General features: G+C 34.5%; 1 protein-coding gene across 5 annotated transcripts in view; it reads left to right on the top strand.

The window, feature by feature from the left end:
* LOC110458971 (protein c-ets-1-B-like) overlaps positions 1 to 24,482 on the top strand; it is an 83,695-nt gene extending 59,213 nt beyond the window's left edge. For 4 of the 5 annotated variants that reach the window (XM_021510962.1, XM_021510963.1, XM_021510966.1 and 1 more), the window contains 7 exons: positions 13,053 to 13,175; positions 14,864 to 15,064; positions 15,723 to 15,818; positions 16,249 to 16,320; positions 16,691 to 16,897; positions 19,600 to 19,857; positions 20,052 to 24,482. In XM_021510962.1, coding sequence (XP_021366637.1) covers positions 13,053 to 13,175; positions 14,864 to 15,064; positions 15,723 to 15,818; positions 16,249 to 16,320; positions 16,691 to 16,897; positions 19,600 to 19,857; positions 20,052 to 20,395 — 1,301 coding nt within the window. In that variant the 3' untranslated portion in view covers positions 20,396 to 24,482. The remainder of the gene's footprint in view (positions 1 to 13,052; positions 13,176 to 14,863; positions 15,065 to 15,722; positions 15,819 to 16,248; positions 16,321 to 16,690; positions 16,898 to 19,599; positions 19,858 to 20,051) is intronic. The other variant, XM_021510964.1, reaches the window with a different exon arrangement.
* Positions 24,483 to 25,728: the final 1,246 nt, after the last annotated feature.

The raw sequence follows: 25,728 nt of genomic DNA, 5'->3' as shown, positions 1-25,728 counted from the left end.
AACATTTGATAAAGATGTAAATTGAGGTAAGATAATATTTTCAACTTACAAAAGCAGTTATAATTTTTGGGTTTTAATATCTAAATTATTATTTATCAAATGAGTCATATACTCTCATTATGGGTACTTAGAGGGAAAATCATAATTGATATAACTGAACAATATATTATAAAAATTAAATTAAATTCTTCCTGCGATAGATGTAATTATAGGAATTACGGTATACAATAACTGTGATATATGTTTACCTCGTGGTCTGGGGTAGATGTGGAAAAACATCAAAGGAAAGCTTGTTGCAGTTAATTCTGAATTGCTCCTCCGTATCATTTAAAATCTGTTGCCTTTTTACTAGAAAATCACTTAAAAGGATAACAGCAGACACAACAAAAATGATAAATCTAAAATACTTTAAAAAACTACAGATTTTGTTGTGTGTAAAGTTTGCCTGAACTTTCCTGTGTAGAAGATGATTACGGCATCACTAGCAGAATGTCAATGATATACGATATGCATGAATGACACAAGTCAGGTTTATATTAGTGGGATGTACATCTAACCCTTTCACCACTAGACCATAATGGACTTATTAGGTTACATAGGGATGAAAGGGTTAAAAGAGAGCGACGGGACAATATTGAGAATTAGTCCTTTTTAATGACATTCAAGAAATAAAATAAAATTTTAGGGCAATATATAAACACCAGTATGTTGATAACAGTTCCAAAAAGAAAGAAAAAAATGAACTGATTTTGTCCTAGGTTGTTTAGAAAGATTTAGAAAAAATAAAAAATAATTCTTATGGTTAAAATAATTCTGTACTCCAACAATTTAGAGTCATTATAATATATCTGATAAAGTATGTAAAACATTGTGCTGAACAGTGCCAAACATTTAATAGGAATGATAAAGTTTGTTGTACCTACTTTCACTTTAGGTATAATTAATGTTGACATGATCTTTACATCTGGTATCTGTGATGCCACTGATAACACAGCTGTTGATAATTTTGCAAAGTGAACTGTTAAAGTCCCAACCAATTAGAGGGCAGTAATGGAAATGATTTATGTGATAAATAATTAATGAAATATGTGAAATATTATAAAATGACATACTAGTTATATTCATTACAGAGACTTGCTAATTTCACCTTATCAATTTAATTATTAATAAAAAAATGTATTCCTAGGGTTAATTAATGATATTACTCACAATTCAATGTGAATAATTTTGTTAATCTAACCAATTTTGCCTTATCAGTATCATTATTACTGATATATGTGTATTAATATTGTGTAGCGCTAATTTTCTCAAACCACAGTAACCATTGGTAATTTGTGTACACTGTAAAGTACTGACCTGATGCTGGGAGAATTAAAATAGTTATCTGTCTCATGTTTCACTTATCTTATCTGTCAGAGTGGGACTTCTCTTCATATCTGTACTAAATCAAGACATAATTGACAATTAGAAATTATTTTCTTCCCTAACATTTGCCCCCTGTTCTGATTGCAAGAGGAGGGGGTTACTCTGGGGTCACTCATCCATGAGGTTAAAGATCATTATAGGATCAATCAAGCAGAACTACTCAAGTCTGACAGTAATAACAAGTCTCCTGTCACTGACCTGACCTATAATGAGAGAATCTCACCTCAGCTAAGTAGGTCAAATTAGCCTAATTGACCCAATTAACTCAGAAGTGGGTATGTTTTCATTGGCCCTATTAAGCCTCAATTAGGGCCATAGGCATGAATAGGGTGTTTATACAGTGGTCAAGAATTTCTCAGGTCTGAGTATATGTGTTTTTGAAAACCATATATGAGATCTTGAAGGGGTTAATGTTCTCACTGTGTCCAAGGACTTTAAAGTGCTTACTAGAAGTGTGGAACTGTCACTGGTGACTTCAGAACTTCTGTGAAATATATATTACTAGACACACCTTGTGGAGATACTGAGAACTTGGCTGGTACACTGTATATATAGTACAGTATAGTATTTGTCGGCACCTCATTGAAGATTTATGTGAAAATACCTGATACAGCTAGATTTGAAGGGAACCATCTGGAATCTGAATGTGCTTGTCTGATTACAACTTCAAACTTTCTTCAGAAAATTGAACTCCTGTGTACTATTAAAAGAAATCAGCTTAAAAAGTAGCTTTATATATACCACAGTTGAAGATACACATATTTAATCTTTAGCTGTTTAGAGAAAGTTATATCATATTTAAAAGTACTTCTTAATTTTCATCAAAATGGGGAAAAGGAAAAATCTGACTGTTACCATAATTGATCTAAAATTAGATGAAAAGAACAATGTTGAAGAAGATGAAGATGGATATATTTATGTGATGCCATTCGAAAGAGGTAAGACTGATTCATATCTATACAATCTGAACAAATCTAATTCTTTAAAAAAGCCCCCAACCTTTGAAATGTGTAATGCGAGTATTCTATGGGTATCTGTTTATATGTGTGTATAGTTTTGGATTTCTTAGTACATTGTGTTTTTATTACAAACAGGATATGTGTTTTTTATTGCAGGTAAGCTTTGTAGGGTATCTAGTTGTAAATATATGTCCTAGTAAATTTGTTTTTGTGACTTTATACCCATTGTAACCAAATGCAGAAGGATATCTGGATATCTAGATAAATTACTCTGTAAGGTTCATGGAGGTCTTGGTCGATAATTGTTGACCGGTCCTGACTTTGATTATAAACTATCAAACTGTATAACAAATGAGGCATGTGATGGTCAAATCTGGTCTGGAAATTCTACAAAACTCTGGATTAAAAGGTAGAAGGGTCAAGAATATTATCACCTGCTCATCCTGGACCATCACTGGTCATTAAATGGTCAGTTTGAGTTTAGAGACCATACCAATTAGGCAGATAGATGTGGTCAAGGTTTTGACAAGTCGGATAAAGTTATGAGAGGGAAGGGTACTTTGACCCCTCCCCTCAATCACCTCTGCAGTCAACATCAAATACTTACCCTCCCTCTGCCGCCCACACAGTCAAGATCAAACAAAAGCTTTAATTGTTCACAATTGACCTCCATACGACCTGACTCTGATTTTATTGCCCTATTGACCACAGTTGAAATTAAACTGTTATGTAAATCCTTTAAACTTGACAGAGATAATGACATCGTTGCATAAATCACTCTCCTCAAGGAATAGGGTAGAATTAAAATTTAGCATGGCTTTATTTCTGTTCATGGAATTTTACATTAAATGCATCATTAAGTTGTTTGAATATAAATGTTAGAGGAGTGGAAAGCAATCTTAATCATTGTCTGGAAAATGTTTGTAACCTCCGGGAGTGAAATGTTTCACACTTAAGACGGTCTTCACAAGAACTGTAGATGTAAGTATTACTTTTACGCAAGTCTGAAACAAAGTTCTAAATCTGTTAAGGTTTTCACCTTGAAAAAATAAGGGTAGGTAGGTACTTATTTCTCCTTTTTAGAAAACAAAATTTTACACAATGGGGTACAAATTCAGCAGTAAAAATAGGGTTGATAGGGGATACAACAGACAGACATATATGTATATATTTATTTTATTTTACCATTTGAACATTTCTACCTCACAAAACAATATCTCTGTGATATGTATTTTCAATTACACCTGAGATTCAATAATTTGGTTTATGATTTTATGAATTTTGTTTTTTGATCAAGCTTCACAATTTCATTTGAGCTTTCATGTGGATTTTGTAGGTCAGATTGGGTACCGCCCTATATATTATTTAAACAGTGTTTAGTAAACACTAACATGATGTGCCAAAATTTCTAGCTGATGAGAACAGGAGTAAGCTAAACTCTGGGTCAGGCCTCCCCCATCACAGAGGAATCGCTGGCATTGTGTTGCTTGTTATGACATAATCGCCCTGTAATTGGGAAGCAGGCCATAATTGTGGCTTTAGATTAAAAATATCAACTCATTTTGAAGATGATCTGAGGGACATCACAGACTGTTTGGGTTGTATACTGTTAGCTGACTGAGCTATAGTAGGGAGTGAGGTTAAGACAGAGGTACAACGGTCGAGCTACCAACTATGTACAGGTCTATATGTTGTTTTCGTTGACTTTTAAATGGCTATGTTTAAGTTTAAGTTTTTATTTATTCACTCCGACACACTTACGTGTGTAACAAGAGGTCACATACATATAGTAAGTATGATACATGGCGTGTGATGTACACAATTACAACATTGTACATAGCATAGATACATATAGAAGTACACAAATAGTACAGAAATTAAGTTAATATTTTTTCAAGCTTTTCTATGAATTTACAAAGTTTTGTGTGAATTTTTACATTAAATATATTAAACAATCCTTGCATTTTTAATTGACTTGGATAAGTGAAATAATATTTTGGTATATATTTCTCTCTTAGACATTTAACTAAAACACTTTCACATATAAATAAGTAATGAAATTCATCTCCAATGTACAAATTACATAATGTACAGGTTCTTTCTTGACGAGGAATACCTAACCATCTTCCTTTATAATATATATGTCTATATAAAGGTTTTATTGGTCTACATTCTTGTTAAGAAATAATTAATACTTAATGCTTTCATGAGAATTTCTGATAAAATCACTTGCAAGAAGAAGGACATTTTATTAGCTATATAAATAGTGTTTATTTGGGCTCTAATGCACAGACTTTATTTTGTCCCAACTTGCTTGGTGATTCCTTGAAAGAAAATGTGATATACATGAACATTTAAACCATATACAAAATACATTAACTTGTGTGCATTCTCATTAACTATGATATATACATATTCATGTATTTCTATCAAGCTTGCTGGCTTCACCATCTCATTTATCTGAAGTAGATGTTATTTGTTATGTATATTAGGTATATATATCAGCAGAAACTCTCAGACTCTAAAGTACATTTTATTACACAAGGGAGTGACACTGTTTCTATCCTATAAAACATGTTACTATTGTATGAACTACGTTATGAATATTCAGCACCAAACATTTTGATATATTGCTTATATTATGGTAAACAAATACAGCTACATATTCACTAACTGGTACTACTACTCAGCCCTTGGATATATTCATCATAAGGTTTTAGGGAAATCATTTCTCCTCTTGCTCCAAGCTCTTACCTCCATTTGATTTAAAACTGTTTAGCATAACATTTTAGGACGAATAAATATTAACATATATTTCACTATCATTAAGAATGAAATACATATTTATATCCAAAGATGTTTCCCTCATATTTAAAAAATAATATTTGCAAGTTTGTAGGAAAAGTTGTGGCAGTAAATAAGTATCAAACTTTTAGCTCATTTACTTCTCTACACATCCCCTGGATCCCCCTCCCCTGCCCCCTCCTCACACAGAGCCAGTGATGAAGATAGCAAGCCTTTATATCTCTTTAATTACTGGCAGAAACACATGTTATGATACACCAGTAGAACTTGGCACTGAAATCTCTCACAGGGTCTACAGTGTAACTACAGACAGACTGGCTCAGGGCCAGGCCCCATTCACAAAATACTCAAAGGTCAGGGGTCACACTAATCTCCAGGGAGAGGTAAAAGGTCATTTGTGAATGGAGCTAGCTTACCTTCATAAGACATTCATAGAGTCTATTTCCATATATAGGAATAAACTACCTTGACAGACAGTAGAAATATTTACACAGCAGTATTGGAGTAACTGGATTTCATTCATAAAAAAACTTTTCAATTTCGGTTGAAATTTTATATTAAACTGATTTTCATTCATGAAAAACTTCAATTGAGGTGCCGCAGGGTAGCGTGTATGGTTAACTGTGGATTTCATTCAGTTGTACCCATTCATGCTGTCTCTATTTGCATTAGCCCGTGAGTTGCTCTGTAGGCAGGCATCATTAGAGGAGGTGTCGAGCTAGAAGCTAGTTAGAAACCAGTCATTTACGCCCAATTGGAATGATTATCCCCTTCCTCGGCAAAATGTTTTAGGCACCTGGCGTTTTACCGTGAGACACACTCCAGTGATCCTTCTGTGTTTCTTCGGGTGTGCCGACTGAAGCGTTGTCACCTAATCTACGATTATTCTCGCATTATATTGCAAGCTGACTAGGACTTGACAATCTGTGCCTATAGAAAGGAGGGGAAAAAGCGGACTGTACACTTTTATTTTTGGCAGGGAGCGAAAGTATCCGATAATCAGATCGTGTTTAGGGCTTGACACATCATCCAAGCATAACGGCCACCATTGTCCCTTAATTTTAGACGTTTTTGTATGAAGATGTCAAGTCAAAACTGCAGGCATTGGATTTTTCATCATCTTTTAATGTAGGGGAATTTATTTTCTTCCACTTAAGTTTAAAGATGGATATTTCTGATAAAAAAAACTTGTGGCATTGATGCAAACAGACGGAGTTACCTGAGGGGAACGGGAATTCAGATTTATAATGTTTTCCATAAAAGATACCAGATCACAGCAAATTAAACTCAATATATCATTAGTTACACTTTAACACCTAAAAATGGATTAATTTTCAGTATTTTTGCTAGTTTTCATTTATATTAAAAAAATGTATTATATGAACATATTATGACCTTAATTTCTATACAGTTTTAGGATGACATGACATTGTAAAAAATTATCTAAAATTTAGCAATGATATTCAATTATTTTTGCAGTGTTCATTTTGAGTCCTACGCCGTATTTTTTATTCACATGCCCAATGAATTGTTTCAGCTCTGTACGACATATGCCTAAACTTTAGACCTGAGTTGTTGCCTACATTTATCACTTAACAAGCAGGAACATTAACACAGTTTACATGGAGATGACATTTTCATTCGTTATAATTATGTATCTGTCTGTGTAACAACACTGTGTGATCCCTCTACACATTCACAATTATTCTGCTTTATTTCAGTATAATTGTTTTGTTATTTGAAAAGGGACAACCTTTTCTTGGCTGTGAAGCTAAACGGTTGTTATTTGAATAATTCATACCGTAGATTATACAATATTTCTGATGTTGAAATGACAGACATTTATACAATTATTTAATGAAAGTGAAATGATATTTATTATGGCCTTGTATAAAGTGGAGGCGTCAGGGAATCTTGAGTTTCTTCCTGCTAAAACCCACCTTATTGTGTGATTAAAAAAACATAAATGGAAAACATGTTAGAAGTCTATCATGAACAGTTACAGTATCCAGATTTAATCCCAGGTTATAAACTGATAAACATTTCTCCCTCTTTTTAAAAGGTGTATAATTAAACTTCAAAGACACTGATCATAATCTCCAGAGCAACATTTCAAGAATGTTGACAATTGTATTGAATTGAAATTCTTAAGACTTTTGAAAGCCATCAATCGTATTGCACAATCTCGATCCTTTACCTGTAACGATTTAATCACGTTACCTGTATATTGTCATACCTGTGATTCTTTACAACTGTGTCATAAGAGAGTCGTTGTTTGGAAACGAAAACATCTTGTGAAAAAAATCAATACTTAATTGTTTGCTCAGGAGTCTAACATGCATTACTATTGACAGAGGAATGTCAGCCACATTCTTGGGTGGCCGTAATTTAGCTTAAGTTATCTCCCTTTTCTTAGAAAAACATAGTTGTCTCCCTTTAAGCTAAATTGTACAACATCATCAACGTTATACTGAATACAAGCAATTCTCTTCGTTTGATGAATTAAGTAATTTGATTTTGAAAATATTCCAGGCCAGAGAAATTCAGGTACTTTTAAATCAAACATCTACCCCTTAAATCTCAATAGGGTGTCCTGTTCATTGATAAGGACTGGTGTTAAGTGTGATAACGGGGTGTCAGCATAGAAAGCATTAGCTACAGTGATCTCCCCTGCTAGGTAGCTGGAGTATGTGGGAGGTTATGTAAGCTGTCGCCACAGCGACGGATGTAAGAGAGGAAAAATTTAAAATTGACTTATCTGAGCCTAGTGTACGAACACGATTAGGCTACCAGTAACAAGGCCACGACATAGTAATTCTAACATAGATCATTTCTAGTTCTTATTAATGTACAGGATCTTAAGAAATTTCTGATATTACCGCAAATCTCTTACCTGGCAATTTCTGGGGTGGGTTTGGTGAAATATCTATGGATTTATGTTTTCATATTTATTGTCTCCAATGAATGCAGAAACATTAAATACAAATTCCTGATATGCTATTTTACCTATATGAATAATTAAGACAAAATTGTCCTGTCTTTATTGAACTGAAGATGGTAACTGTTTCTGAGTATGTTTCTCATTGTTTCTCGTAAGGTGAACTGTATAGTACATTCTGAAGTTTGTACATTTGATTTTAAAGAATTTTTTTCTGGTTGGTTGTGTTAGAACTTCATATCACTTACATGGAGCTTAGCAACAAGATGAAGATAAATTGACGATGGTGCCAGTGGGATGTAGTTCGGCACCACCCTATCTCTTAATGTCCGCAACAATTCACGTTCATCACTGTTCATAGAGCTACTCCTGAGACACTGTAACCATTAGCAGTGATGATGTAACAAGGAAAGGTTGAAACAAGAATCACTTTGTCAGGGGGTCCAAGTTTACATTAGACAGAAAAACATATTATTTATATGGAAAATAGCTGATTAGCATACCTGAGGGTCTAACGAAGGAAGTACTCAGGTGTTATATAACGAAGCATTTCTAAAGGTTATTTCAGAATTAACCCTGGTTTTAGCATTATTTGTTCATCTGTATTGTTAATTATGGGATATTTCCTGCTCTACTTGTATAATCAGTGCTGTGTTTTGTCAGTGTCTTGATCAAGAAGTTATTCTGACCTTCTCTCAGTTTAAAAAGTTGCTAAATATTGGTTTTACAGCTTTTGGTCCTTGCTTTTCACCTGTTCACACCTGTCAAATTGCGTTACCTTTGGTCACACATGAGTGAACAGGTAATGATGGCCATCCGGTCATCAATTTGAAACACCTAAAAAAGTAGACGTGAGAGGTTTCTTTTAAAATATACAAAAAGTTGTAATAGGATGTAAAAGAAATAAACATGCTTGTGACAAATTGATTCACAATTTTTTTTCTTTCAAAAAATATCATGTTAGAAAGAAAGGCCTATGACTTCATTCATAAGAATTACCCATATTGTCATTCATCAGAAATATGAAGGGTGACATGTGAACATGATGATTTGTCCAGGTCGTGTTCCTAATGTTAGGACGAGCTACATCATAATTATGGACATTATCAGGCCTTTGTCATCGTTTCCTGGCCAGAACAAGCCTCCTGACCATAAAAGAGTGAATCACAGGCCTTATTTATAGTGGCGGTCAGCCCTGTGCTTGACCACAGATAAATTTGCAGGTATAAGGTATACCTTGACAACATGTGGTCAGAAGTGTGTCAGTGGAGTGACCGAGTGTGACCCTTGACCACAAGCCTGGTCAGCTTTTTTGGACAGATTACTCATCCTTTGTTTGTGGTACATGGATTCTACTTCAACTCATTCATCCCTGAAGACACATTTGAACTCTTCCAATTCCAAATGTTGGAATAGTTCATTGTGAAATTTCAGGGTTGAATGAGTTAAATTGACAAGTCAGATTTTCTGACTTCATTAGATTTCTGTAAGATTTTCCTTGTAAGATTTCTTTGCCAAAAGAAAAATCTCCAACTTTAGAACCATGTAAGAAAACATTGAGATAATTCTTTGCTGTAATCTTTCAGAGGTGCCTCGAGACTATTAAAAGGTTTTCTTAGCTTACACAACATGGAACATCCTGCTACTTGTCCTGGCAAAGATTTGTTTATATTTTCTCTGTCACGGTCCCTGCATCCTGTCACCACGTGTCCTATATCTGCCGCAACTGATGGCGGTTTTGTGTGGGCGTTTTTGTAGTTTTATTTTACAATCATCAAGTTGGTGTAAGTGGTGTCGAATGTGATTGAATACAGGCAAAACGACAGGAAACTGTTTGTGTGTCTCAACATCTACAAATAAGCTTGTTTCCGTTGCGGTTTTTATAAAAATATATATATAGGCCAAAGTCACTCATGTAGAACTTAAACCATTACAAAAAATGTTAATAGATTTTTAAAAGGATATATGATATCTCTGTTATGTGTCAAATTAGATTTAATGCAAAATTGGAAAACGTTTCTCAATTTTTGTTGAAGATTTTGTTCCTACAGTGATATTGTAGAAACTGGGTAAGGTAAACTACAGTTGCTATACACACCCATATATTTACGAAGTTTACGATTTTGATATCTGCTCCGTATAAAAATAATCAACAGGCATTTGTTGGCATGTTTATCTTATGAATAATGCCCTGACGCAAATATCAGGCGGAGATTTTGGTAGATTTTTATCTGCAATTTGCTGTAGATATTGGGCAGGTTGTTACTGTAATCAGCAGTGGAAATAATTCGGCAGAATATAGAATATGTTTACCTGCCATTCATGGAGGAATATTTCAAGGTAGATGCTTACCTGTTGTTTATGGGAGAATAAGGCAGGTGTTCACCTCGTTGTAGGGAGTAATTATAACCTTCAACTGTAGCTAATGGTGATCTGTTTTAGCATTTTCTTTAGCAGAGAGCAATTTGTCGTTCTGATGGAAATTTTAGGAGGTTGTTGCTCTCAGTTGTGGTTAGAATGAGGAAGATTTTTACCTGTCGCGTTAACTTGTATCACCAGTAGGTCTAGAGTGAAGGTTTGGGACAGAACAAGAGAGCCCAGGCGTAAAACAAGTACAGCTAGACCAGCTACAACAGTTAACATGTCCCCAATTACATCATGTGTTCATCCAAGTAAAAGTAACAGACAGGTAACTTGGGATGGATTACGTGTCCTACCTGTAGGTTCTGGCCATATCTACCTGACATCAGTAATAAAACCCACTTTTTTACAAACATTTCACTGTGCAGGCTTCACTCTCTGTAACGATAGCGCAATAAATAGCTAACATTGGTATTAAAAAAAATTATGTTCTGCCGACTTCGCTATTGACAATATGTCTTAACGTTGGTACAGCGGACTCATTAGTTCTCAAAGGTGAGCCGACCACCTTACAGATTTTCATCTGCGAAAGCTTATCTCTTGGCAATAATATTTGAACTCTCACTGACTATATGTGTAGATATAAACCTGGCTGTGTCACCTGTAGATTGAGTAACAAAGTTGTAATATAATTCTACCTGACAGTGGGTAATTAGTCTATTAACTCACTCACCCCTGAAATTTCATAATGAACTATTCCAGCCTTTGAATTGGAAGAGTTCAAATGTGTTTCAGGGGAGATTGAGTTTAGTGTTCTACCTGGTAGAGCTTTTACAACAATAAGATATTAGTAAAGTGTATTGCTCTCCAGCAGATACGTAACTGTCCCTATAGCTGTAACATAGGCAAACATGTAAATCTTATTTAATGTATATAAACACAATGCTGTAATTTAATCTACACAAACACATTTGTCTAATCCAATTGATGTCCTCATTCTGCGGGTAAAACACCGTATATATTTGGCAATTATTTTACCTGTTTGTGGTCAGAGCTATAAAGTTGAACAGACATTACAAGTTGTACATGTCTAATTTCATCTGAAGAGTCATTCCGTGGGGTAATATATTTGGTAATTAAGACGATTTTTACCTGTTTCTACAGGTAAGTTGTGGTCGCAGCAGAGAGGTCAGTGTCTTTAATCCAACAAACATTACGTGTTGTCTTGTATCTATTCTTCAAAGACAAGTTAACGGTACGCTCCCCTCTGATAGCCGAACTAAACACGCTTCTGCCCTTGTTAACATTACCAGAACACGGACACATAACTCGCGATGTTTAATTGGGAGATCAGGTGTAAAACAGAGAAACGATTAACTTTGTGAGATTGTTGTTTCTAACTTATGCTTTTGATTTATGTACTTTTCATCTCCGACACTGTCTGTGATGACGACACAAGTTTGTCTAACGTACCTTGTCTACAGATCAGAAGAACGTTTACAAAACGATTATCCATCGCTCACCTTTTCATTAGTAAATATACAAAAGCATTTGTTTTGGCATGACGTATTTACAATCTTAACATTGCGTTGTTAAGAAGGAGAGCTCTTCATTTGTGTATTCTTCGTTTTTTGTGTGTGAAGATATTACTACCTTTGTCTGCACTTGTATAAAAAATTTGCCTTTGCATACGGAAACATTCATCGGTAGGCAATGTAATATGCTCATCTTGGCTAACAACAAGTAAAAAGAAGCTTTTTTATTTGCCATTTTTCCATGTACGTTCATGGATAACCAAGCTGGAGGTTAGGCCTGGGTGGATTAAGATTTCAACGAGAGTTCTCCGGTCCCTTTCAGTTGTTTTAACCTTGCTTGATCTTGGAGAACATACATTGTTATAAGAGAGTGAGGGCAAGCCAGGAACCAGTTGGGCAGATAACTCTAATCAACTGAGATGATAGGTAGGAATCCGATTTCAGACTCATCAGCGGATTAGAGGGCAAGCGTAGGTGCCATGTAGAGATAGTCCTCACTTACTTTAATGTGTAAATTGAAATTATACAATTTAAAGATGAGATAACTTATCTTAATTAACCAACGATTAGCATTCTACCAGAATAGATAAACCCAGTTAAAATCGTGTCTGGACTTTTTTGTGTCTCCCTTCACAAAAGAGTTCAGATTAAGTGTGTGTGTCTGTATGCAGTGATGATGTATCCTACGTTAATGCGTGTTAAATACTGGTAGTTGTATGTCATTGGTTCCAAAAGTGAACTGGATTGAGCATACGCCCTTTCGTTTCTAAGAATGTGTTTATATTTTGAGAATGTTTTGTGTTGTTTGGAGCAGATGAATCTTTCAGTTTTACAGGTAAAAGGTTATACTTACCTAAAAACAAGTAGTTGAAACTTTGCAGTTTTGTATCTGTTTTAAATATCATTTTATCTACTTTAACAGATTCTGGACTTTGGCATGGACCTTTTGTTCAGGATTTTAGGAATACACTTGCCAGAATTATTCTGTTTGCTGTACTTATGACAATTTCCTTTTTGTGTGTTTTGTAGACATTCCTCAGACCCCCCAGGTTCCCCCTCTCACCCCGGGATCCAACCAGAAGGTGTCGCAGGCCTTCCTCGAGTGCTTCAAAAGCTTCGACATAGACATGCAAAAATACAATATTCCAAAAGGTATGTATGCTTCTTTATAGATAGTTCAGATGGATAATTTGCTAAACTAAACAATGACAGTATAAATCCGGAGATCTAGAGAAGCAAGCAGTAGATGGGATAAAATTCTAATCGAGTCAAGTGATTTAATGAATTGGTATGTGAAAAAAGGAGAAGTTAATTAGGAAAATTAATGATGAATTAGATGAAATTAAAACCAATTAATAACAACAATAGATATTTAATAAAATGAATAAATTTGACAAGAAAATTTGCCATGGTGATTTTAATTGGACAAATATTTATGAAATTGGGATGCAGTGATGGGAAAATTGAAGCATTCAGAAAGTACTAAAAATGACAAATATAATTTTGAAAAATTGACTAATTAGACCATCTGTCACTTGCCAAGTGTGATATTTGGTGAGTTCGGTATATATAATACCTCAGTGGCCGCTGGTCGAGCGGCCATCGTGGCAGGTGCTTGCTCTTCTAACTAATGAGTAATTTACCAATGGCTGATCTGCTCCGCACTGTACAGGCGGCCTATACTGGCACTTTCAATATTAAAATGACCCTCTCCGTTACAACAGTAACCTTTAATTCTGTATATAGTGCTATGATTTTGAATCAAAATAATTGTTTTAAAACACCTCGGTCTACTGTTCATCATCCAATTTGGTTAAAATTGAACACAAATCATGTGAATGTAATATCCGTAATCGACAGTGATAGCCCGATGTGTTTAGCAAATCACGGGGCTTAATGGCCAAAATAATTATCGCTAAATAGGTCTTTCAGATTTGTTTTTAAAAATTAACACGCCATTTTATTGTGACGCCGTGTAAATTCCCTTGTGACGAGGGACAATTACGGATAAGTGTTTGAGAGAGACCGGTGAAGGCTGTCTGTTAGCTGTATGGCTTCGCCTGACAAAGTTATCAGCGACACAGAATCATAGACGCTCATACGTTTGATTCTCCTTAGGGACGGACATCATAGACGTGTGCTACCTGCAACATCAGATTGCATTTAAATTACGTTAAGGAGTAATTAGTTAAAACACTTGAAGTGATCGCTCAGCGCAGGTATAAAGTACAGGTGCTGGTCTACACTTGATTAAAGCTCAAATTGATACCTACGCAGGATCACTGGTTTACCTGAACATTTTACCTGCATCTGTCAGATTAGTTTCTAGAATGTTTGAACACTGTAAGTATTATTTTACTGAAGTTTTACTTGGCGTAGGTGTTTTGTACAGAATGCAATGTGCATTGCCATTACATTTATCAGATCTGTAAACTCAGTGGGAATATTTAAAGAGATTCCCGTGAAGAGGTTTTTACCACAAGTAGAAATTATTGATGAGTATTGTGATAGTAAGGGAGTATCATCTTTCACTGATGTACACAGATACTCTTTAAATTGACTTTGGATACTTTGGTAATGTAAAATGCAGTGATTTGAACATTTTAATTTTAGAGTATAGAAAAGATTTTACGATTCCCTACAGCTAATATTCAAATGTTACAGTTTCTTAAAATTCTTAACAGAGATAAAGTTTTCTCATTTCTCTTATGGAGTTTTGAAATGTTTCAAAATATTACTTTAAAAACAACAAAACATAAATACCAGGTACCATTTTTTGCAAAAATATAAGGTTCATCGACCTACTTTTTATTTCATTGACCTACTTTTGTTGTTTTTAGATCCCATCCAGTGGAGCGAGATTCAGGTTGTTCAGTGGCTACAGTGGGCGGTCAAGGAATTCAACGTCCAGGGAATCAGTATGGGCAACTTCGCCATCAATGGTCAACAGATGATCAAGAATGGCAAAGACGAGTTCCTGAAGTTGGCACCACCCTACATGGGTGACATCCTTTGGGAACACTTACAGGAGCTTCAGAAAGGTGGGTGTGGCTTGTTGTTAGGGGGTGGGGTAGGGCAGATGGGTGGTAGGTTGTAAGGGGTTGAGTTAGTGATGGAGGATGTAAAGCTGGGATTAGGACACTTTATCTTGAGGTTAAAAGGTAGGATAAGGAAAGTACAGACACAAAAAACCTGTAGTAAATAAGGGGAGGGGTTTTCACATATTCATATTGTTTGTGATAACAGGGAAAATATTTTGGACATTTTATTGGAAAGTAGACAGGAAAGAATTTGTGAGTTCGTTTAACTAGAAGTACACGTAGGCAAGCATAGAAATGATTTGTTGAAGATGCATGTTAGTTGGGTGTAGACTGTCTGACTAAATCAAGGATTATTGATATTTTACTTCACAAAACAAATGGAAAGATTAGAGATTTTGTTCTGTTTTGTAACTGTTATGTACTAGTAAAGCATGATTATATATTGTGAAGGGTTTTGAGTGAATCCAATGTTTGCATTGTTTTTGCCTGGCATGTCAACTCTTGTCTTCTCACACAAAATAAGTGCAAATCACGCTCACAACAAAAATGGTTTTGACATGAATACTAGTTCAGGACATGCACAAGGATATTTCAAGTCAAAGATGAAATTTTCACATTTTTAGAAAAACAGTTCTAACAAAGTTGTTCCCCTTTTCAGAGGTTGCCCAAGAGAGGGCGTCACTGTGCAATGTCCCGCCCAATTATAGTGAGCCTGTTTGCATGCCCGACTTTGGTGAACACTTCCTGCAACAAGGTAAATCTCCTTCATATGACAGAAAAAAACTTGTAATAAAAATCATGTCTCCTGCACGCATGAGTGAACACAGTGGATGTTTTGTATATATATAAGTATAGCATGCTGACGTTTATAAATGTATCACTTGTGCCATTACTTCTCCTGGTTGGGGAAACCACATAACATTTTATATCATGTTTTGTTTCGAATTTCTTAGCCAATTTGTTTAATATACCTGTACTTATATATGTTTGGTTGGCATGATTGTTGTAATAAAATATTTAAAAAGAAATCAACAATTCAAATTTTATGTTAAACATTCATGTTGATATAGGACATCTTCTGCGTAGTACAAATAAAGCCTAATGTCCAATGGTAATTTGCTTTTGGCTAAATTTTAATATTTAACAGATTGTTGTAACTAATATGATATTGTTGTATTATTCAGGTTATACCCGAAGTGACAGTAAGATTCCCACCTCTCAACCCTCAGCAAGTCAGGGATACCTTGAAAGTAAATGTAAGTTGTGGGCCATCATCTTTTTCATAAGGCTCATTAATCATCTCTGCAGAATAATTTGTTTGTAAATGGGCCGTGACATTGCCCCAGGAAAAAGTGTAATTAACATTCATATTCTTGGCAGTTCATGTACACGGTATCTTACGAAATAAACAATACATGTTCCATCAAAAAAGTTGTTGATGATGAAATAAAATGACACTGTTTGATATAAGGTCAAGCTTATCATTTAACACATCTTTCAGACTGATTGTATGTATCTCAGGATTTTTGACTTATTATTTCCGACTCTTATCAAAATTTTCTGACGATGAGACATGTTTTGATGTGTTTGAGAATTTATTTTATTTATTTTTTACCCCATCCTTAGGTACTTATGGCCAAATCAGCGAGTCTATGCAGGCATTGAACGATGTCAATGGCGACAACATTATCAATGGCAACAGTTTTGACGATTCCTCAGATTACCAGCGATTGGAGCACAACAGTTACTATGACCACAGCCCTGAATTCTATCCCATAATTCCAGAGCAGAAATACCGCCCAACTATTCCACCCCCTGAGAACTTGTGTCGAAGTAAGTTCATTTTCTTAAGAACATAAGATTTATCTGTATACTTTTTATCCTAATTTTTTATGGATCTATTTTTTTTTTTAGTTTCAAATTTTTATATCTTATAAAATTCTGTTGATAATTAGCAATCCTTTAGTTTAAACATATTTTATTGTAAAAAGTTCAAATCCTTCGCAATCCTATAAAAATGCTTCTTGAAGTTAAACATAATTAACTATAAATAATAATGCAATGTGGACTCTTCAGGAAATAACCACGCAAATGTCAAGGTGTCACCTACAAGTCATCAAATCTAAAGGGTTTCCTTTAAATCTGGTTCATTCTTACATCATAATGCATTTGCTTGCATAATGAATCAACTTCTTGTGTCCCAAATACGTCCACAATGATTTTTTCTCAGTTAATAAGGCCATCATATATATACATATACAAATACATGTGTGTGTGTATATCAAATAGAAATATTTTATAAAAATTGTAGACAATTTGTCAAGAATACAGTGTTAAACAAATCTTTTTATGTTGATTATTGTCTGATAATGACACATTTTGCTTATACGAAAACTGTTGCGTAGAATTTCAAATCATGATGTGAAAATGTAACGAGAACTGATTTTTTTGTGATAAATAAAACTTTTCTGGACCTGGTTTAACATTAAGGCAAATGTTATTTGCAATATTTTTTAAAAAAAATGCCAGGGAAATTAGACAATTGGCTGAAAAAACATGTAAGTGCAGCATGACGTCAGATAAATACTTCACAGGGGTTTTATGGTAGGGCCAAAAGGTCAAACATTGGCATATGGGGGTCAGGGGTCACCTATATCCACATCTGGTTCATGTTTTAAAAATCAAAATTATTCTGGAATATTTCATTCAATATGTTTCTCGTTAGCTGTGAGTGAGAGGCAAGAATTGGAGGAGTGGCAAGAATTTTATTAAATCTAGCGATATAGTATATCTCCACTTTTCTATTTTAGGCTTTCGGATGATAAAGAAGTCTTGGGTCAAAACTTGGTTGATAAAAGCTTTCGAAAAAATATGAAGAAGTCTCGTAGAGTTTTGTAAATGTTATGAAGTTGAGACTTGTAAAAAATCTGCCTAAACATGATGGGGGAAATGATTTAAAATTATTGAAACAGGCCAAGAAACCTGAGAAGGCGGGAGGAGTTTTAGATTCAGATGTTCTGTTTCATTGGTATATAATGTTAGCAGTCCTACGTGGTCTATGGTTTATACAGGAATGGAGAGATTAATAGCCAGATTGATGCTTCTATGGTTACTGGAAGGTTAAAGCTCAGTATACAGGTACAGCTGTGGGGAGGGGGGCACTGGAAATGGGGAGGGGGGTTAATGGCTAACACCATCACCCAAGGTTTTGGTGAAAACAAATACAATGACCCCTGTCTATTCTGACACCTTTTGGGAGACTAAGGTATCACTGGGATCGGATCAGATGGCAGTATACACAGGTCTTGTTAGATAGGTTATGGGAGAAATGGAATAACAGCATGATGTTGGATTATACAGTGTGTCAGAATACCAAGTTATCAGATTAGACAGGGTTTTCTGTTTATCTTTATGACAAATTATCATCAGTAAAGAAGATTTGTCATAATTGATTGAAAAGCTTGTTTTAAGTTAAATAAATACATTAACTGATTTATAGGTTTCTGTAAAAAGCATATAAATTCAATTTATTAAACAATATTAGTTATTATTGGAATAGGTGGTTTAAAATTGTGTATGAATATTAAAAATATAGATACCAAGAAAGGATATTCAGTTGTTGATAAGCAGAGAGGGAACTGTTACCAACATTATTAGCCGACTTACTGGTACTCAAAACTGAGGGGAAGTTACCATGGACTGGCCTAGTGCTAAGTCCTGTGATATGTTTGATGTGTGGGAGGGGGACCATACACACTGCCACAGTGTTTATCCCCCTCCAGCCCAGTCAGTTGGTGTGGAGTTGGTTAATGATCAAAACAATTTGTAAAAACCTGCATCTGTAAGTTATCACGGGGCCCGCTGCAGGGTTTTAAGAAAAAAAATGGCGCTTACTTTATTGATTCTTAATATTTCATCTCATTGTCATGATATTATTTGTTTTTGATCAGAGAGCTTTTTTCATAAGTTAACTTTTCCTGTTTTTCATTCGAATTTGATCCTGTTTATGACAACTTGTTTCAAGTTGAACTATTTGTGTGTGGTTTCCCTCTGGGGAGCCCCGTTAAGGCCTTGGAGAGGATTTAGAGTCGGGAGATGATCCAGGGATTTAGAGAAGGTTTACACTGCTCTCTGTTTAATCCATCTGTCTACTGGTACTGACACTGACATAGTCTAGGTAGCCAGAAGATATTTTTTAAAAGAGCAAGCAAGAATTATTTTTAGCTTGAAATCCTCTGTTAGGATATTTAATTAGCTCATGAATATTCACAAATTTAGAAGTCTAAATCAGTTATAATAAACAGAAGTATAAAACCACATGTTAGTTTTAGATAATATATTATTGGGTGGTGTATCATTGTAGATAGATGGATGTAAATTGGAAATAATGAACAATATTTACTGTTAAATACCAGAATTTTAGGAATAGTTCTGGTATTCAGCATTCTAGAATCCTGTCGGCATTTTTAAAGATTCAGAATCGAATCAGCAGAGACCTAAATATTAACTGGATGGTTTTGTTTTTGTTTTCGTAGATCAGTACATTCGACAGGACAGCCTTCCTCACGACAATTACTACGACCAACAGACGTTCCACACAGTACCAAGCATCAAGCAGGAGTGCCCCTGGTCACCACAGGACTGCGCTGGTCAGGACTGTAACGAGAGCTGGCAGTCCAATGACCTTCGGTCAAGTCTGTCCAGTGGGTATCGGTCACTCCAGTCATCCCCGACCAATGTCTACTGTGAAGGGAAACCCATGATTCAGGCTGCTGCCCTGGCCGGTTACTCTGGTGAGTGTGGGCATTGTGGAAGGGGAGATAAATCCTGTGTCAACTGGAGTTAAAAAAAATAAAGTCTATAGAGAAAATTCCTTTTAATATTAAATATTATGAGTAAAAGCAAAATTGTATGATCTGTAAGCTAACAAGTAGCAGAAAGTGCACCTTTTTATCATAATTTAATGAATGCTGTTTTTCTATTTCAGGGAGTGGCCCTATCCAGCTGTGGCAATTTTTGCTGGAGTTACTGACGGACAAGTCCTGTGAACATTTCATCAGCTGGACCGGAGACGGATGGGAATTCAAACTCTCCGACCCTGATGAGGTCGCCCGGCGATGGGGAATTCGTAAAAACAAGCCGAAAATGAACTATGAGAAGCTGAGTCGAGGACTGAGATATTACTATGACAAACACATCATCCACAAGACAGCGGGGAAGCGCTACGTCTACCGATTTGTTTGTGATCTGCAGAGTCTTCTAGGTTATACCCCTGAGGAGCTGTTCGAGGCCTGTGATATCAAGCCTCAGGTAGACAAGGATGATGAGTGAGCTAGTCAAAGTTATCAAGAGGCTTTGAATTGAAATTGTTCCCAAAATGGTCTACTGCTTTATCAGTGACCTGTATTATGGCCAAGGTCAAAGGTCAGAAGCTAAGGCAGTTAACAAGCCTTTCTGTGATTGGTCAGCTCCATGACCTGTATGACTATAGTCAGACCTGTTTGTTCCTTTGATGGACGAAGGAAGAGCGCTGAAGAAGAGGAGGTAATCCTTGCTTTGAAAAAAGGCCAGCATTCTACTTTTACATGGACAAAGTGAATGCGCACAATCTCTTGAGTGGGCGAAGCCTTTGTGGAGAATGAACAGGAATAGCTTAGAACTGTGTAGACTGGCCGGGGCAATGGTCTGGTGGAGAAAGATTTGAGACTGGTGTCCATTTTAAATGGTCCTTTGTAGAACAGCAACAAGTCTGAATGTATTTTCTTGAAAGCAATGGTTATGTATGACCACCAGCTGTAGGAGAAGTTATCAGACATTGGCCGTTTTTGTGATGAACAGAAAAAGCTAGTGAGGGAATGGACTGAAAAGTTGAGGCAGAGGGCATCAAGAATTTGCCCAAGTCGAGGCTGATGTGTTTCCTAGAGAATGATCTCACAAAAGTGGGAGGGGCAATCCTTCTCAGTACATTTGTTTCTTAGAAATGAAACAAATTTATTTAATACTATTTGTCCTAGTTGTTATGTTTGGATGTAATTGATCAGTTTAGAAGCGATGTTTCTTTCACTGAGTCCAGACTTACTGTTGTACTTTGTATTGTTATCAAGGTGAATTAAATGTGATTTATCTCTTTGGGGGCCTCACAAGACTCTCCCATAATGCATCACTGCAGCTATTATTTCAAATATGTGTACAAATTGTATGTTAATCTTGTTACATTAAATGATTAAATTTATATATATATCAAAGTCATATTTTCAATATTTTAATACTATTGTTGATATGCTTTTCAGTTTGAGTGAAAAACTGAAAGATTGGATATCTTAAAAATCTGCCTTTTATTTGTTAAAAACAATTATGTTGCAATAAGTATGGTGCCTTGCTTATCTCCCCTCCCTCCTTGTGGCATTTGACCTTTTCATGTGTCTTGACCTTTTATCCCACAGACATAATGACTTTTGGAGATACATGCTCACTCTAATGTTAATGTTTTAGAAGTAAAATAAAAAAAAATGTTCAATCAATTCTTCACATTAAAGAGAAAAAGATATGGATATCAAAGAACACAATTCTTCTGAAATTGTCAGGATGGCAGATTGCTTGAAGCATTGACATTGAAATCTTTAACAATATATAAATCATTTTATTGAAATGTTAAAAAAGGCGAGGATGTATCTCCACAATATCGTAATGTCCATAGAAGTTGTTAAAGACTTGTTCTCCGTACATCATCTTTGTCACATTTTTAAACACCAGATATTGTGTATCACAAATTGGCGTTTCATTATCACATTTTAATAAAATCAAAATCAAATCCATTGCCCAATCATTTTCATGGTTTTTCATCTATCAGTAACGTTATGAAGTCAAAACATTTCTCTTGTTATCCGAAAAAGTGCATTATCCATTATAATTTTTATTTTTTTATATACTTGTTTTTGAAATTGAGATTTTCAGCCAAAGTCTTGCATTCAAGAAAAACATTTAAGTTACAGTAGCTCTCTTGAGCAGTTTTTCACAGATTGAAGTAGAATTAACAAACTATATGGCTACAGTAATACACTGTGGAGGTCTCTTTAACACTTTTCACAACTTTTCATTGAAATAGGATCCTTGTGATAAATTGTATGCTAAATACGAACTAAATTCACAGTTTTGTATATTGCTGTGGAAGATAAAATAAAATGTGAGTTTTAATGTACCTATGTCTGGGTCAGTGACACACAAGCAGGTGTACTTAGTCTGTAGGTAGTTCAGCCTTTAATCACATTCACCCCTGAAATTTCATAATGAAGTTTTCCAACCTTTAATTTGGAAGAGTTCAAATGTGTCTTCATCAGGGGTGAATGAGTTAAAAAGGTTGGTGGGGTATCAAATACAAAACTTGAAAACTTGAAACCTATCGAATGCAAATTTTGGAATGATAGCGTGCATGTATATGATTAGAGATGTATTTCATTGACACTTTTCTTACACAAAGACTGGTGATTTTTTTCTAAACAGAAACACAGACGATTCTGTTGTTGATGTGTTCTAACACATACAAAGAGGAGATACCTCTTGTATTGTGTAATATTTTACAAGGAAAGGAAACTCCCTTTTTCATGACTTACACAAAGGAAGTGTTTTGATCTGTGAAAGGCTTGTGTTTTTAGTTTGTTCAGTAAATGATAATTATAATACCAATGTGTTCACAAAAGTTTTTTGAGATCTTGTGCTATAATGTTTTTTTCATGTTAGTTATTTAATTTTTTTTGTTGGTCATTCCTTTTATGGTTAGTTTTTGTTGGTTTTATCTTTTAATATTAAGCAGATTTTACAAAAATGAAAATCTACTTTCCATTGACAGGAGCAGTCTTAGATTATGATTTAGATACTGTTTATTTAGCTAACTGATATTAAGGTAGAACGTGAGAAGGTTTTAGATATGTTTATACATTTACAACAGAAAAGATTTCAATTCGAAACATTAAACTTGATAAAAACATGCTAGTATGAGGTATTGTTTTGAATACCAAACCAAAATGCTGTTTGAATTCTGATATGAAAAACTGTCATTCTATTATTTTATTGGTAATTGTGAATTTTGGTTAGAAAAACAATTTGTAATTAAATATACACATAAAATATTTGTTTTATTTAAAATTCTCAGACCGAACATTTTTTGCAATAATTGTAGTTTGAGCCGGAAAGAAATATTATTATTTATTTTTAACAGTATTTCTTTTTAATTTCCCGAAGTTTTTGATCATTATTTTATCGCATCTGTATTTCAGCACGTACCCTCAGTTGGTTACGGGTTATCTGTCCTTACAGTGCCTTAGTATTGAAGGATTAATTCAGATTGAAAATAAGTTGGATTTTTTTTCTGAGAATCTAAGGTATACCAAATACATTTTGTTAGATTTTCTCTTTAACATTTCTCTCAATTTGTGTCTCCAATTGTTTACCATAGTCATTTATATCATTGATTGAATTAAATGATTTGTATAAAGAACTGATGTAATTTAAAAATCAAAGTGCTGTTTAGGAGGTCGTGACCTCTCTTTTATCATATTGCCAATCAAATGTTGAATGTTTGTTACATAAGTACTCTTTCCACCGAATTATTTCAAAGATTTTGTGATGGTGTTACTATCTGATCAATGTTAATTGCAACCACGTCTAGTGTAGAGAAATAACGCAATAACAATAATCGTATCGAATCACATATTTTTAAAAAGATTTTTGACCTGTGATCTCAAATTATAATTTATTAGGGAAAACACTCTTTATTAATTTTAGTTTTATTATTTAGAAATGTGAAAGAAATACCAAAAAAACTGAATTTCCAAAGTCAAATAAAGTTGGGGGAAAAGTTCAGAAGACCACCAGGTGATTTAATTTGTGATTGAGATTCACAAGATATGCATTATTGTATACTGTGTAACATAAATCATTAGTGTATTTATATTTGAAGATTTTCAAAGCTGCTGTCAAACTTTTTTTTAATGACCAAAGTTCAATCAAACTGTATTAGTAATTTTGATTTAATAAAATAGTTTAGACCTGTCAAACCACCAAAGAAAGTACCCCCAAATATTTCATGTTATACAGTATCATAAATTGACTCAAAAATTAATATCCCTCTCAAAGCAGAAGTATTTTTGCAGTATCTAAGGCATGTTCTGGGAGGATTCGTACACAAAGTGATATTTATATGTATATATTGTGATGACACGGGGCCCTGAATGTTGAGAGGTTTGGCGCTGTGTCAGGTTATGTGCCTCTTGTTCTATGCATTTATCATAAGGCAGATACAAAATTGGAGGATATTTTTCTGTACACTATTTCAAAGATGTGAGTCAATTAAAATAAAAACAGACTGTACAAAAGATTTTAACATTAAGTTGGTGTAAATACAACATTATATTATTAAAATGAACAAAAAAATAAAATAATAAATTTTATAATTTAGTTGTGTTTTTCTTGATGCTATGTCGCACAGCTTCAACAATGCATGAAGTCAAGATTACAAACTTGTCTGATGATGACGATCGAGTCACGGTTTTGTCTACGTAAAGTGATATGACAGTCGAAACAACATCGGCGATACATGTTCAGTATAACACCGATATTCTGCCACCTTCCGTTCACGTTTGGCAATACAACATAGCTGTCCCTGTTAATGACAGGTGATCTACGCTCGTTTGTTTTAAGGCTCATATGTAATTTTCACGACTGCGAACACAACACAAACATCTGTGGAGACATTTGTAGTTGTTTACAAACATCTTGTTTATTTATCAAACCTTGATCAGCAGAAGTGTATAAATATAGAAAAGTTCGACAGGAAAAGAACAACATACGTAGAAACAGATAAAACAGCTATAGTGACAAGTCAGACTTGAGAATGACGAAGAATTAGGCCGATTCACATGGAGCAGATAATGGAAATGGATTGTTGTCCCAAAACAAACTAGATAACTTGTTCATAAGCACAGTTTCCTGTGGTATATATATGGAGGATCGTGCATTCATGTCCATGTCATATTGAATTTATCAAAGTCTCATATGCTTATGTCATATCAAATTATTGAACTACATAATGTAGTAATAAATTAAATATGACATGGACACAAATGTATGATTATATTTATCAAATATTGTTTATAGTTTTAAGAAATCCTTCAAATACAATTATGTGTTATTAGCTGACTACATAGATCAACCTAAGTACGGAGACCATAGTATTGTATAGTATCTGTGCAGTGCAAAGTCATTCCAGATTTGATTTTAATAATGAACAGTTTTAAATGCATTACAAATAATGACAAAATAAATATTTCCAATTAATTTGATAGCAGAAACATTGAAATCTATTTAAAGTACCTGTAGTGTTATATGTTATCACTGTTTTGACAAATCACAGCATCTCCAGATTTTGTTAAACTTGTAAATTATCATATTCAATTGACACAGCATTATGTATGACATAAAAAAAAAATTGGTCATCAGAACTAAAATTTTACGTCTACAATCAACATGTTATATTGGTGGTAGATAATGACATGTTATATTGGTGGTAGATACTGACATGTTATATTGGTGTAGATACTGACATGTTATATTGGTGGTAGATACTGACATGTTATATTGGTGGTATATACTGACATGTTATATTGGTG

The sequence above is a fragment of the Mizuhopecten yessoensis genome, unplaced genomic scaffold, assembly GCF_002113885.1.
Source record: "Mizuhopecten yessoensis strain PY_sf001 unplaced genomic scaffold, ASM211388v2 scaffold9887, whole genome shotgun sequence".
NCBI classification, from domain to species: domain Eukaryota; kingdom Metazoa; phylum Mollusca; class Bivalvia; order Pectinida; family Pectinidae; genus Mizuhopecten; species Mizuhopecten yessoensis.
Note: the sequence above shows the minus strand (reverse complement) of the source record. Positions and strands in the feature narration are given on the sequence as shown.